This window comes from Passer domesticus, chromosome 10 (genome assembly GCF_036417665.1).
Source record: "Passer domesticus isolate bPasDom1 chromosome 10, bPasDom1.hap1, whole genome shotgun sequence".
In the NCBI taxonomy this organism is placed as follows: Eukaryota; Metazoa; Chordata; class Aves; order Passeriformes; family Passeridae; genus Passer; species Passer domesticus.
This window is the reverse complement of record NC_087483.1, coordinates 15,228,156-15,241,059: the sequence shown is the minus strand read 5'-3', so window position 1 is coordinate 15,241,059 and position 12,904 is coordinate 15,228,156. Positions and strand designations below refer to the sequence as shown.

General features: G+C 38.5%; 1 protein-coding gene across 5 annotated transcripts in view; it reads left to right on the top strand.

The window, feature by feature from the left end:
- Positions 1–12,904, top strand: part of HECW2 (HECT, C2 and WW domain containing E3 ubiquitin protein ligase 2) — a 170,691-nt gene that overhangs the window by 128,676 nt on the left and 29,111 nt on the right. For all 5 annotated transcript variants that reach the window (XM_064433896.1, XM_064433895.1, XM_064433894.1 and 2 more), the window contains 5 exons: positions 2,410–2,544; positions 5,315–5,417; positions 6,436–6,532; positions 10,071–10,154; positions 12,325–12,434. In XM_064433896.1, coding sequence (XP_064289966.1) covers positions 2,410–2,544; positions 5,315–5,417; positions 6,436–6,532; positions 10,071–10,154; positions 12,325–12,434 — 529 coding nt within the window. The remainder of the gene's footprint in view (positions 1–2,409; positions 2,545–5,314; positions 5,418–6,435; positions 6,533–10,070; positions 10,155–12,324; positions 12,435–12,904) is intronic.

Sequence of the window (12,904 nt, the reverse complement as noted above, 5' to 3'; positions counted from 1 at the left end):
AGATTGTGAACCACACTGTATTTTGAGCTGTGTGCTAGTGTCCAGATTAGCCCAAAGCATTGAAGCTCCAATGGTTATCTTCACCAAAGCTTCAAAGTGCTAACTTATGCTTTGTTTTAAAGTAGGCTACTATGAGCTGGCCTGCAACCATACATATTTAATAAGATAGGATTGTCTTTATCTTCATGTCTAAACTGAGTTGTTACTTAAATAGAATGCTGTGGAACACTGCATGCAATACCAGAGTGCTGCATTAACTCAGAACTGAGTGGTACAGCTCTAGGGGGTACTACCTCCTTTATTCAATCAGGAATTTTTAATAAGTGATTTACAGTATGGTGATGACTTAATGAAATCAACCTTGTGTTTTGTTGAAAGTGCTTTACATCTTATTAATGTACACAGACTAGGTAAAACAGGTAGAAGGACTTAAAAAAACCCCCAAACTTGCTAGTAAAGTAAGTGGATCTTACCAGTCAGGTGAAAAACTTTCAGAAATACTGACTGTGTTCCAGCAGTCTCTTTGAGTCATCTGCCAGGCCCCAAATATAAATTTCATAATGGTTTTCATTCTTTCTCACTGGTTTTGTAATCTCTAATCTGTATGCTTTCACTGCAGGGTGGCATCATTGTTTGTCAAGGTAAACAAGTCCTGCATCAGCTGGCTCAGCTGTAGCAATTAAAATTTCATTTATTGAAAAAACTTTATACTGTTTTAGCTGTGAAACAGTTTCACTTGCGTATCTGTGACTATGTCAGATGGTTAGAACAGGGTTCTTACTGCTCAGGTGATGGGATTCCTTCCTTGTAGGCACAAGCTACAGGTATGGGTCATTGCTGTTGGGGCTATAGGAGGCTTGGTGCTCTTTTCTGGAGCACTTTTAGGGTTCTCCAACTGTGGTGTCTCTCCATATGCTTCTCCTTCCTTGGGAAATGGAAGCATGAACATTTTCTCCCACTGCAATCCATAATGGATTTTACTTGCTGTATAGCATGACACATGGTTTGTCTACCTACCTTCACAGCAGTCAGAAGAATTGTATTTGCTCTAGTCTGGTTTTCCCAATCTGAAACAATGATTCCATGAATACTAGAAGCTGGTTTTGCTGCCAGAAAAGTGGTTCTGCTCTCCTCTCCTCTCATCCCTGGTGAGCTGACTGAGGTTAGAGGAGCCAGCAGGGAGAGGGACAAAAAGAGAGTAATTTTAGCCTGGACCAGCTCCCCTGATGGGTTCACTGCATGGCTACACAAACACTTGTGCCAGCACAAGGCAGGAAGGGCACACAGGGGATGAAACAAGTGGTCAGGAGGGGGAAAGATGAGAACGTTTCTTTTGCTGACACCACAGGAATAAATTGTTTGTGGAACTGTGGTCAAAGTACCTCACTGGTAGCCAAACACAGAAGTGGCTACCACAGTCCCTGACTACCACTCTGCTGGTCCAGATTTTTTGATTCCTTGAACCAGATGTCAGTTTCCTGTAATTCTCCTGCTCAAAACTGAGATTTTTTTTTTGCCACTTCCACATGTTTCCAGTATTGTGACAGAAAATGTAGAGTGTGTTGAAATAGAACAGTGCTGGTTTCCAAGTGCAACACAAGTGCTACAAAAAGTTTAAATTTCAGGGCTTAGAAACCTTTTTGGTTCAAATTGGCTAGAATTTTAGGAGGCTTTAATTTTCCAGGATACATGTCCCTGTGACCTTGTTTTCAGCAAATGGTTGACTGGCCAATATGTGGTTGTTCTCATTAATTGCCTGATTAAAATTTTTTTGTTGCCATCGTCTTTGTTTTGTTGGTTGACCTTTCTTTTTGGCTTTCAGAGGTCTTTATTTTTTTTTTTTGGGATGGTGCTTTAGGGGCTTGGTTTTTTTTGCATTTTGTTTTGGGTTTTAGAAAAAAAGGTCAGAGAACTTAGAATAGTTGTAGCAGAAATATGGCAAAAATGCCTGTGGTCTGTAATCATAGTTCATCACTGGATGCAAGCATACACTTGACATACATACAGCCAATTGTATTCATAATTATATGGTAAATACTTCACAAAAGGTAATCGGTTTGCCACTTAATGACACCTTTTTAGATGCTTATAAGGGAATGAAAAGGAGAATACACCAGGATTACTTTTATTAAATATTCAAGTCTTCTCTTCTTGACAGTCATAATAAAGCTTCCCACTTCTGATGCTTGTCAGGTGAGAATTTCAAAGGATTTTATAGACAAGAACAAAGTAACGCATTAAACAATTCATCCCTGTCCTCCTTCTGCAGAAAGGAAATGGAAGCCACAGTAACAGATTTTCCACACCCCCACCTGATTGAATGAAACCTGGATCCCCAGTAAGCATTAACCTCAGACATAATGAATAAAAAAAGCTTTGATGAATCCTGTTGTCTGTGTCCCTCTGCAGGCTTTCTTTGTGGACCACAACTCGCGCACCACGACGTTCATCGACCCGCGGCTGCCCTTGCAGAGCAGCAGGCCCACCAGTGCGCTGGTCCATCGGCAGCACTTGACTCGGCAGCGCAGCCACAGTGCTGGGGAGGTGAGTGGGGTCTGGGCCTCCCCTCGGGAGCCCCGCCATCCCCTTTCCATGTGGGGAGGAGCGTGATCCTTCCGTAACAGTGCACTAGCCATCTGTAAGGATTTGCTGTTTTTTCTGCTAGCCGCTGTTGCTTTTGATATGTATGAATTCAGAGGAAAAATACCAAGCATGGATTTTATTTTGAATTCGCAGTAACCCCTCTTAACCACAGGAGAGCATCTGATTACAGATTACTGGTTCCTGTATCCAGTCTTTCACTGACATGTGCATTGTCTAGCATGGTGTCTGCCGAGTGTCTGCAAAATAAGTGGGGGGGAAAAGATGCATGTGTGACTATACATCTAGTTCTGAAACTTCCCCATGAAGTGTAAAAAAATCATACCACATTCAGCTTTATCAGACTGTTATATGCCATTGAATATATATTTAATCTCTATTTTCTGATCAGAAGAACATGGAAAACACTATTTTGTTGTTATGTTGTCGTGCACCATTTTCACTGGCAGTCCCCATAGTGTTGTTGTCACTAACTTGTGTTTGTAACCTCGTGTATGTGCAGTGACTTGGACTTCAGTTGTACTTTATTTAAAAACCTCCATACTGTTGGCTGTAGGTTGTCTTTTCAGGAGAGGGCTATTCCATGCCAGCAATTAAACATAATACAATTCAGAATAGCAAGATGAGTGATCTGATTTATCCTTTTTTTAGCTCACTCTTGTGGCAGATGAAGGTCTGCCAGGCCTCTGTTTCAGAGCAAACATGGGTCTTGTCTGCCACTTCTCTAACAGGGCTTCCACTGAGCTGCAGTGAGTGCCACAGCACTGACTGCGTATCTTGTCACATCCTGTGTGAACATGGTCTAGTCAGCTCCCCTCCAGTGTCAGGAATATTTTGCAAATGGTTTTAAATATAATTTTCCATCACTTTGGTGATGTTCTGTATAAGGCAAGAAGCTATATACCTTCATATAGCTATTTAGGTCTTGAATAAGGTAAAGCAAATATTTCTGTTTGGTTGATTTGTAGCAGAGCAGAATTTTTTTTTACTTTACCCAGTATGCACCCAAATTATCTGTCTTTAAGCAGCATCCAGTAGCTCTGCACTTAAAACAGGTATTTGTGCCAACCATGCTCCTGAAGTTGTCAATGTTGCAGAACAAGTATAGTTAATCCAACAAGAAATGATCCTATATATTTCATATACATAGTACTGCTTACCTGTCAAAATTTCCCACTCCATCTAGATACATAAAATTCCTTAAACCACGTTTCTCTATGCAATTTTAGAAATGTTTCCTTGATATTGTTACAATTGTTACTTGAATTAATTCCAGGTATAATTCCAGATAGGAATCTCAAGCATAGCAATTCAATACAGTATTACCATTCTAGTATTAATGATGCAATGATGTTCTTTTTACATATGTGTGAACCTGAACACCAGTTTTTCCTCTGCACTTTGGGGCTCATGTATTACACATTACATATTTGCATTTTTTTCCTATTTTCAAGCTATTGCATAAAGGAACTGTACATTATTGCAAAAGATGAGTACTTAATGAAAAAAAATCAAAATACTTTCTTTGTCTTTAACTTGCCATGAACTTTGATGTTTTGAAGCCACTGACCCAGTTTTTACAGAGATGCTCTAAAACAAACATGAACCAGTGTAAGGAATGCCTTTTTAGCTAAAGCTGAACTACAGTGTGAAGCTGGAGCTAATAATAATGGCATTCCTTTTCCAGCACATTGCCTAACGGGAAATAATTCTTCATTTTTCTGAAAGAATATTATGAGAGAGCAAAAAGGTCTTGGGAGATATCTTGGGACTTTTGCTGCTTTGTGATTTCAGAGATTGGATTCAAAAGCAACCTTTTATAATTATTTGACCTTTAGCAGTTAGATGTTTTATAGATCTTTGAAGCTTGGGAGTGCAGTTCAAATGCTAACCATTACATGTAGGCAGATAAATGGAGAAGTAAACAAAGAGGTCCAGCAGGATGAAAAAGAGGTTGTTTTATAGAGAAATGTTTTATAGAGATAAAATAGTGAATACCAAGAAATGTCTGAAACCTCATGATGCAGTAAACTGCAGCAATTGCCCTGACATAACAAATGCCTCTAAGAACAATTTTATATTGTGGTTCTACCCTAAAAATTGTTCACATGCAATTTTTTTAAGTCCAAAAGGTGAACACAGGAAAAACAGTACAGTGTTTCTGAATTATTCTAGGAGCCATGTTTTTACCAATTTTGGACTTGTTTGCCTTGCCTGAATGTGAACTCACTTCTTTATTCTCCTTTGAGGCTTCAGCCACAAACTTTTTTCCACTTCAAATTTAGGGAAACTGCATTCATGCACAGAGGTAATAGAGATGCTAATGAAGGAGCAGAATTTGGTTTCCAGAATGTTTCAAATAGATAAAGTTGTCCATTAATTACAAAAGACAAAATTAAATTGCAAAATCAAAAAAGGTATCCCAGTTTTAATTTTTTGGTCTCTTTTCAGAATGGGATTGTTTAAAAATAAGAGTAAATCTTGCATCAGTTTTGATTCTTCCTATTAATGGGCCCAGTATGCTAAATAATGTTTTGCTAATACTTGTCCTAGCAGCACAGCTGCTTCCTGCTGCAGTGGTTGCTGGGGACAGTGATCAAGCAAAGCCTTGATGTCTGCACTTGATTTTAAGCCGTATAAATTCTCACTTTGCTGTACCCGAGTGCTTGTGCTGGCACAGAGACACTCACTGTGGTTGCTTGCACGTTTTCAGGTTGGAGAGGACTCCCGTCATTCAGGACCCCCCGTTTTGCCAAGACCATCCAGCACATTTAACACTGTCAGCAGAGCTCAGTACCAGGATGTGGTTCCAGTGGGTATGTCAGCATCCAGCCTCTGCTGGGAGGAATTCTCCATCACTCAGGGGTCATGGCAGTGTGCACTGCTGGGGTTTCCATTCACTTGGGATGGCTGGAAGTTGCCATTTTCTGTGATCCTTCTGTCCATCAGCATTTCCCCCCTGTTCACTTGGTACTTTCAGAGCTGGAAGTGTGCAGAACCAAATAAGTGATGTATTTTCCTTTCCTAGCTCACATACTCTGTGTGCTCACAGGATGAACTGAAGCCAGGGAGTCAGATTGGGTCAGATTGGGTCCTAATTGGACTCCATGTATTCCCAGTGAATTTTTTTTTTTCCCACAACTTGTGAGCATCTATTTTGGCAGGATTACAGAAAGTGTTAATCAGCCTGGAATTAGCCATTAGCTTAACTTCTGTTCTCAGTTACATACACACAGAGTTACTGACTTCTGTGCCACCACGTACAGAATGTAGCTTGTTAAATCTAACAGCTGTCACATTGTGCTAAATCAAGATAAATTAATCCGATTAACTCTGACTGGCTCTTTGTACTGTGGCATGTTTACTTGAAAACCTCTGCCTGTTTAAATCCTCCCCCTTGCCATGGACATGGTGTGCATGCCTCACAGGCTCAGCCATTAATGAGGATTTGATATGGGTGTTTCCAATGGCTGCTTAACGTTTGAGGACAGACACAGTGAAAACCAAGGTCTCTGCAATTTTATACTAACAATAAATATTCTGGTTTGATATTAGCTAAGAGTGTGAGTGCTAAAATGTAATAGAAGTTGTTAAGAGAATTATAGCTGTTAGCAGTGGAAAGGATACGTCACAATGAGATTTGGTTCATAATCATAAGTGTGTTTCTTAAAAGACAATAGAATTGGTGGCCTTACATACAAAAGTATTAACCCTATACTTCTAAATTTAAAACTGTGAAGGTGAAGTATGTCATTGTTGAAGACTCAAAAGGAATGTTATGCTTTGCTTTGGGATCTCCTTGTTTCAGCATGATATTTTTGTTAATGTTTTCAGCTTACAATGACAAGATAGTTGCATTTTTGCGGCAGCCCAATATCTTTGAAATTCTACAAGAGCGCCAACCAGATCTTACCAGGAATCATTCACTCAGGTAAGAAAATTAGCGAAGTTTGCTGTTCCCATTTCAGTAAAAAAAGCTAATTACAATTACCTACTTTCATTAATTAGCAGTGGAACATAACAGAATATAGACTTCTGGTGACTTCAAACATATTCATAAAGCTGTGGGAAATAGCTGTTTGCTGTATTTCTGTGTAACAGCCTACGATAACAGGGTTGAGAAGTACATAGGTAATGTTTAATTATCAAATAAAGGTACCTACAAGAAAATGTTTGGAACAACTGGCATAAGAGATTTGCTGATGTCTTCCTAATGTGCCAAGACAGCTGGATGGCACAGCAAATGTGCCCATTCATTCAGCTGGGAGCATGAGGCAGAATGGCATTTGGATTTGTCCTTATCTTTGCAAAGCACATTTACAGAAAGGCTGTCCTGACCTCATGAGATCTGGAGGTAATCTTAGATCTGTTAGAATTTTTTATGTCACCGCAAAATTTACAAAATGGGATATCTACAGATTTCTGCACAGTACAATGAGATCCAAGGAAGGATGATCTTTATTGTGTGGTTGTTGTAATTCCCTGATATGTTTACTTGGAAATGGAAACACCAGCAACTTGGATAGTAGTGACCAGAACTGAAATGAATGTATCTGTTCTTCCTTGGACACTACATTTAAAAAATTGGTTTGATTGTTGGCAGCCTCTCCTGTGCAGTGCTGTGTTCCAGAGGCCTACCCACACTGGCTGGCATGGCAGCCAGCACTGGTACTCTATTTTTCTTCTGTTCTGTGTTACTTACTGATCCCTTTTCCTCTGTGTCCTGCAAGTTCCCAAAATTCAACAAGCTGCCCTGTTTTGCAGTTTCCCTGTGTGTAGTATAACAAGTTTTGTGATGTGACTTCTGTGTTAAAGACATGGTTAACCTTCTAAAGAAATCCTAGCTGCCAAACCTGAAAGAACACACTAACAGAATACAAGCTCTCTAGAAAATACAGCAGAAATCTGCAGTTCTCAGCATGTCAAAACACTTGTACCCATATCACTGTAGGCAAGTTTTTCCCACCAGGCTTGGTTTGAAATCTGCTGGGAAGTAGTATACAAACAATTTCTGGTTGCTTGTAGTGTTATTGCTTCATATTCTTTTTCCCAGGGTGCATGATTTCCTTCACTGTGATAGCAATCTGTGTAATTTTCTTCATGAGTGTTGTGGGTTTTTTTAACAAATTAGAGTTCAAATTGCTCACAAGGCTTGTTGGTATTCCCCGATTCTGCTTCTAGTAGAACCTTGCTTCCGGATTACAGATGCAAAACTTCCCACAAACTTGACTTTCTCAAGAAAAGATGGGTTTCAGGTTAAAAATGAAAGATCAGAGGATTTTTTTGTACCTCCTAATTTGCTTGAGATTATATGTCCTCTGTACATTTACTTTGGAAGGAGACTGAAGATATATGCCCTTAACTGACTTTCTTCAGCAGAATGATTGGGGATTTTAAAGAAAATAATTTTATTTTACATTAAATGAGATCGGTCAGAAAAGCCATTCTCTTAAGCTGAATGGTTCCTTCTAATTTTAGTATTGAAGTTAGTAATTTGATTAAGGTAAATTATCTTCCATTATACTTCTCCTATATACTTCTAAAACTGATGCTTCAATAGCATTTTAATTTGTATAATTAAAAATTAAAATGTTACTGATTAAAATCCCAGTTTTATTTTTTCTGGTTAGTCTTTTAAGACCCTGATTTAGCAAATTATTGGAATCCATGTCTATTTGACACATTGTGAGACTAAGCAACTCCATGGACATTGCTGTAACACTTGATAAATTAAGACCTAACTAAAATCCTTCAGTATAAATGTTTTGTGTAATTTTTTTTAATAGCCATTAGTACAACTGCCAGAAATCTCTTCCTTTGAGGACCTTGGTGCAGTTGAAATGAAACTATGATGATATTAAATATTATTCTTATTATTATTAATATTATTGTAGTTATTACATAGGTGAGGAGGAAAATCAGTATTTGGCCAGTGGAAGAGGACGAAGATAATTTGAAAAGATCTCTGACATTTTCTGTCTAAAATAATTTCATATTACCTTAGAGAAAGAAGAGATAGGAAGTTGAGAGTCTATTAAAATATAAAGTGAAAGTATACTACATGTAGAAAATTGCTGTTCACAGGTCTCATGGTGGAGTAAGAACATTATACTTATCATATCTTTGTTAGGCATGTTGTCATGATTAAATCTTCTTCCAAGCCACTGCTGGTAAATCTGAGAGGCTGCTAGATAATGTAAAGGGCTTCAGGCAAAGGCACCTGTTATACATTAAATATAATTTATATCTTAATGGGAAGTAAAAGGCATATGTATTAAAAAAAACCAAACACTGAAATCACAACTGTCACAGGTAACCCCAGTGATGGGTTGCATTCATTTGGAAGGCTGCATATATTAGTTAACCCAGAAAATGTCCTTCTGGTTTCTGGTGTTGCTGCCAACCAAACACTAAGATATATTTTATATCCATCATTTGTTTCCTCCAGCCTTGCCATTTGGGCACTGATGTAGAGTGAAGTGGGCTCTGCAAGTGTCTGGATGTCCCTGGGCTGCCAACTGCATGGGGTGTTTTTGACCTTCTTGCCACTGTTGGTAATAGGACACGGGGTAGACAGATCTGTGAGCTGAGCTAATGCTGCTGTTCTCACCCAGAGGTCCTTTCTCTTTGTTTGGAGGTTTTCTCCTTTTAATTTGGGACTAGATTTAGGTTTTACTACATGGGTTTGATACTTGTTTCTTTTTCCTCTAGAAGTGTAAGGCCAAATTAGAATTTATCTCTACTGTACTATCATACCGATGAAGAAAAAATATGAAGGATGTACTTATATTTCAGAATGCAGGGAAAGGCTCTGCAGAGAAAAATAATAAGAATCTGAGAAATTATATTCAGTACAGATCCTAAAATTATGTGTGTTACCATGCTCAGAACTTAGGATGCATAGATTGCACAACAGTGACTAAATTGGGTCTAGGAGAAAGGATGTGTGTGCTTAGATGGAATAGAGGGGAGAAATAAAACAGTTTTTTACTGGAAGATATCTTAAATGCAGTGTGGTATGAAAACACTGGCTTTAAAATCACAAGTATGCATTGTAATGTATGGCTTGCATTTGTCCAGAGATTCAGAAGAGACAGTGAACTCTTTAAAGAGTTCACTTTTGCAGTAGGAATGTCCTCTTACAGGTTTCAGCCTCCTCTTTTGAATTCAGAGACATGGACTTGAGTGTGAATTTGAGGGATTGTTTTTTGGGTTTTTTTTTTTTGGGTGACTATCTGCCAAGAGCATGAGCATTGAAGAGATGAGGGCAGCGCGAGCATCCTTCCTCAGAACAAATTAGCTTTTTGGTTGTAGTATTTTATTGCTCACATGGACTTGGTGTGGCAGGGAAAAAAAGTAGGGAAAATCATAATCCAGAGATTTTTGATATACTCTGTACTTGTTGCTGTGGTACACATTGATGCCTTATGTGCCAAAGGTAGGTTGAAAGCCTTTTTTTGCTTGCACAGGGAGAAGATCCAGTTCATCCGGACAGAGGGAACACCTGGGCTGGTGCGTTTATCCAGTGATGCAGACCTTGTCATGTTACTCAGGTAGGCACTGCTGCTGCCCATGCACTTGTGGAACATGCTGGGGCAGCTGCTCAGGAGCTTTCAGGGAGCAGTGTGGGCTGGTGGTGTCACCCAGTCCTTTCCCCTGCACTCCCTGGACTACTTGCAGCTGGGAGAGCTACAGCTCAGGGCTCAGGTTTTATTCTCTTCATGTTCAGTTCTAGATGGTAGTTGAAAGTCACACTTTTCATAGCATAATGGAATATGAAAGGCAAGTGCAAGAGCACTGTGCTTGTGATTTTTATGGGTTTGCCCAGACCACCTTTAATTGTCCTGTATCCAGCCCTAATGCTTAGAAAGGTGGTACAGGTCAGACCTTTATTCAACAATGAGCCTTGTGCTACCTTTAGACTGCATCTGTTTAGTTCTGTGCTTTGGGAGGTGTCTGTTTGTAAAGGCACATACTTGAGAGGTGTTTTTATTACTTAATGTCTCTCTTGCCTCTTCACTGTGCTGTCAAGCATTGTCCCCTTCAGTAAAGACAATATTACAGACTTCAGGAAATGGGAAGCTCATTCTTTACTAGTTTTCATTTAAGCTATTAACTCAAAAAATCAGCCAGATTTTTTGCTAAAATTAAACCCTTTTATCTTGATACTGTGCTCTTATCCACTGTAAAAGTGCATCAAGAAATTAATGGGTACCTTTAAAATTGAATCTACTGAAACAGAATTGACATTAGTAGTTGTATTTTAACGCCAGGTTGCATAATCCTTTCTGGTCTCCAAATCTCCAAATTATTACAGCTATTAAAAAAAAAATCTCATTTTAAATCGATGTTTGGGCCTTTCTGAAATGTAAATATTGTTTCTTTAAGAACTTAGTTTAAAACAGTTATGTGTAACTTGGAGGAAAACATCCCATGGCCATACCTGTAAGAAGAATCGGCAGAAAGGACCCATTTAAAAAAAAATCCATGTAGAAAAAGTCTAGATATTTGTTTGGTGAAGAGACTTAGTAAAAAACATCTTTTATTTGAACATTGTTTTCATTGCATTGGATAGTAAAAGACTGGCTTGCAGTTCTTTCCATAGATCAATTTTTGAAAGTAATTTTTACATACTATCAGAGCAGTTTATTTCTATCATGTTTCACATTCAAAATACCTTTGATACCAGATCCATTCTGACATTAGATATTCTGTCCCTTTTTGGATTTGCTTCTGTCAAATTTGGGAAAAGACTGAAATTTTAATATATATATGCATATATACACACACAGAGATGCAGTTATTAGGCTGGAAAATAAGTTTGAGTTTTTTCACTTAAAAACCTGTGTATCAATAATAGATGAAACCTGAAGTATCTGAGCTTGAACATGCTAGATGTGATACCTGGTTCAGCAGGAGTGTTATTAAACATAAAATGTTATGCTAACAAGCTTACCAGTCAATACACTTAAGTTCATCAGATGTGATTCTTAATCCTGGAGGCTTAGAATGTTTCTGGATGAGGTTATTGACCCTTTTGTAATGAGAACATTAAAAAAAAAAGAGTGGGGTCAAGGATTGTAGCCATGATATTTTATGAAAAATCCTTTGCTAGGATTTTTCTCCTATTCTAGCTGAGAAGCGTCAGAAAAGAAATATAAACAATTAACTATCTGATGGCTGTGGAATGTGATTTGGACATTGTTTACCAACAGGTGCAGCTTTAATTGGTTCATGTGAGTTGTTTCTACTTAATAACCAATCAAAGATGCAGCTGCTTCAGCCTCTGAGAGTCACAAGCTTTTGTTATCATTCCTCTCCTGTCCTTTCTAGCCTTCTGATGGATCCTTTTCTCTCTATTCTTTTAGTATAGTTTTAGTATATAATTTTAATATAACATATATCATAATATAATAAATCAGCCTTCTAAAACATGGAGTCAAGATTCTCATCTCTTCCCTCATCCTGGCACCCTTGAACACAACCATAGATGATTAACTATATTTTAACCTTGAGAACAAATACCCAATAGCAGTTACTGCTTTCCAGTACTTTCAAAATCTGTTTGAGGAAATGGCAATAAATATTTTGTTGCACTCTAAGTGTGCACAGTGGAAATAGGTAAGTGACTACCAAAGAAAGCACGTTAATAACTAGAGATTTATCCCTAGAAAGTGAAACATGCCATTTATTCAAATAAACATGTTCTTTCCTTTTTGCCAGCTTGTTTGAGGAGGAAATCATGTCATATGTGCCGCCACATGCCTTACTTCATCCTAGTTATTGCCAGTCCCCCCGAGGCTCACCGGTGTCTTCACCTCAGAACTCTCCAGGTAAGGTGCTCAGGCAAAGCTTCTGCAGGGGCTCCATGAAACCACTTCTCATCCTTGATAAAACAAAGATCTAGAACTACTTTTGAGCAAAGTCAACAAGTACAGTTGCATTTGACTGTCAGACTTGAACCTCTGCCTTGGGCTCAGAAGATGCTTTGCTGGGTGTATTGCAACTTCAGGTGATTTTGTTCTGACTTGTAAAAAAACACGCAGACTTGTTTCTCACTGATGTGAAACAACTAAGTGACTGCTTGTGCCAGCATCCTGGTGCCTGGAGAATTAAAAGCATGGATCTAATAGCTGTACATTAAAATAGCAATATAATGGGGCTGTGGGGCAATGAGGGACAATTTTATGTATAAAAGCCAGCTTGTTATGCTTTAACATGAGTTCAGAACATAGCATACTGCAGCTGTCTGGATATTCGTGTCAGAATGGAAAGAAACTGATATTTCAGATTCTAACTGAGC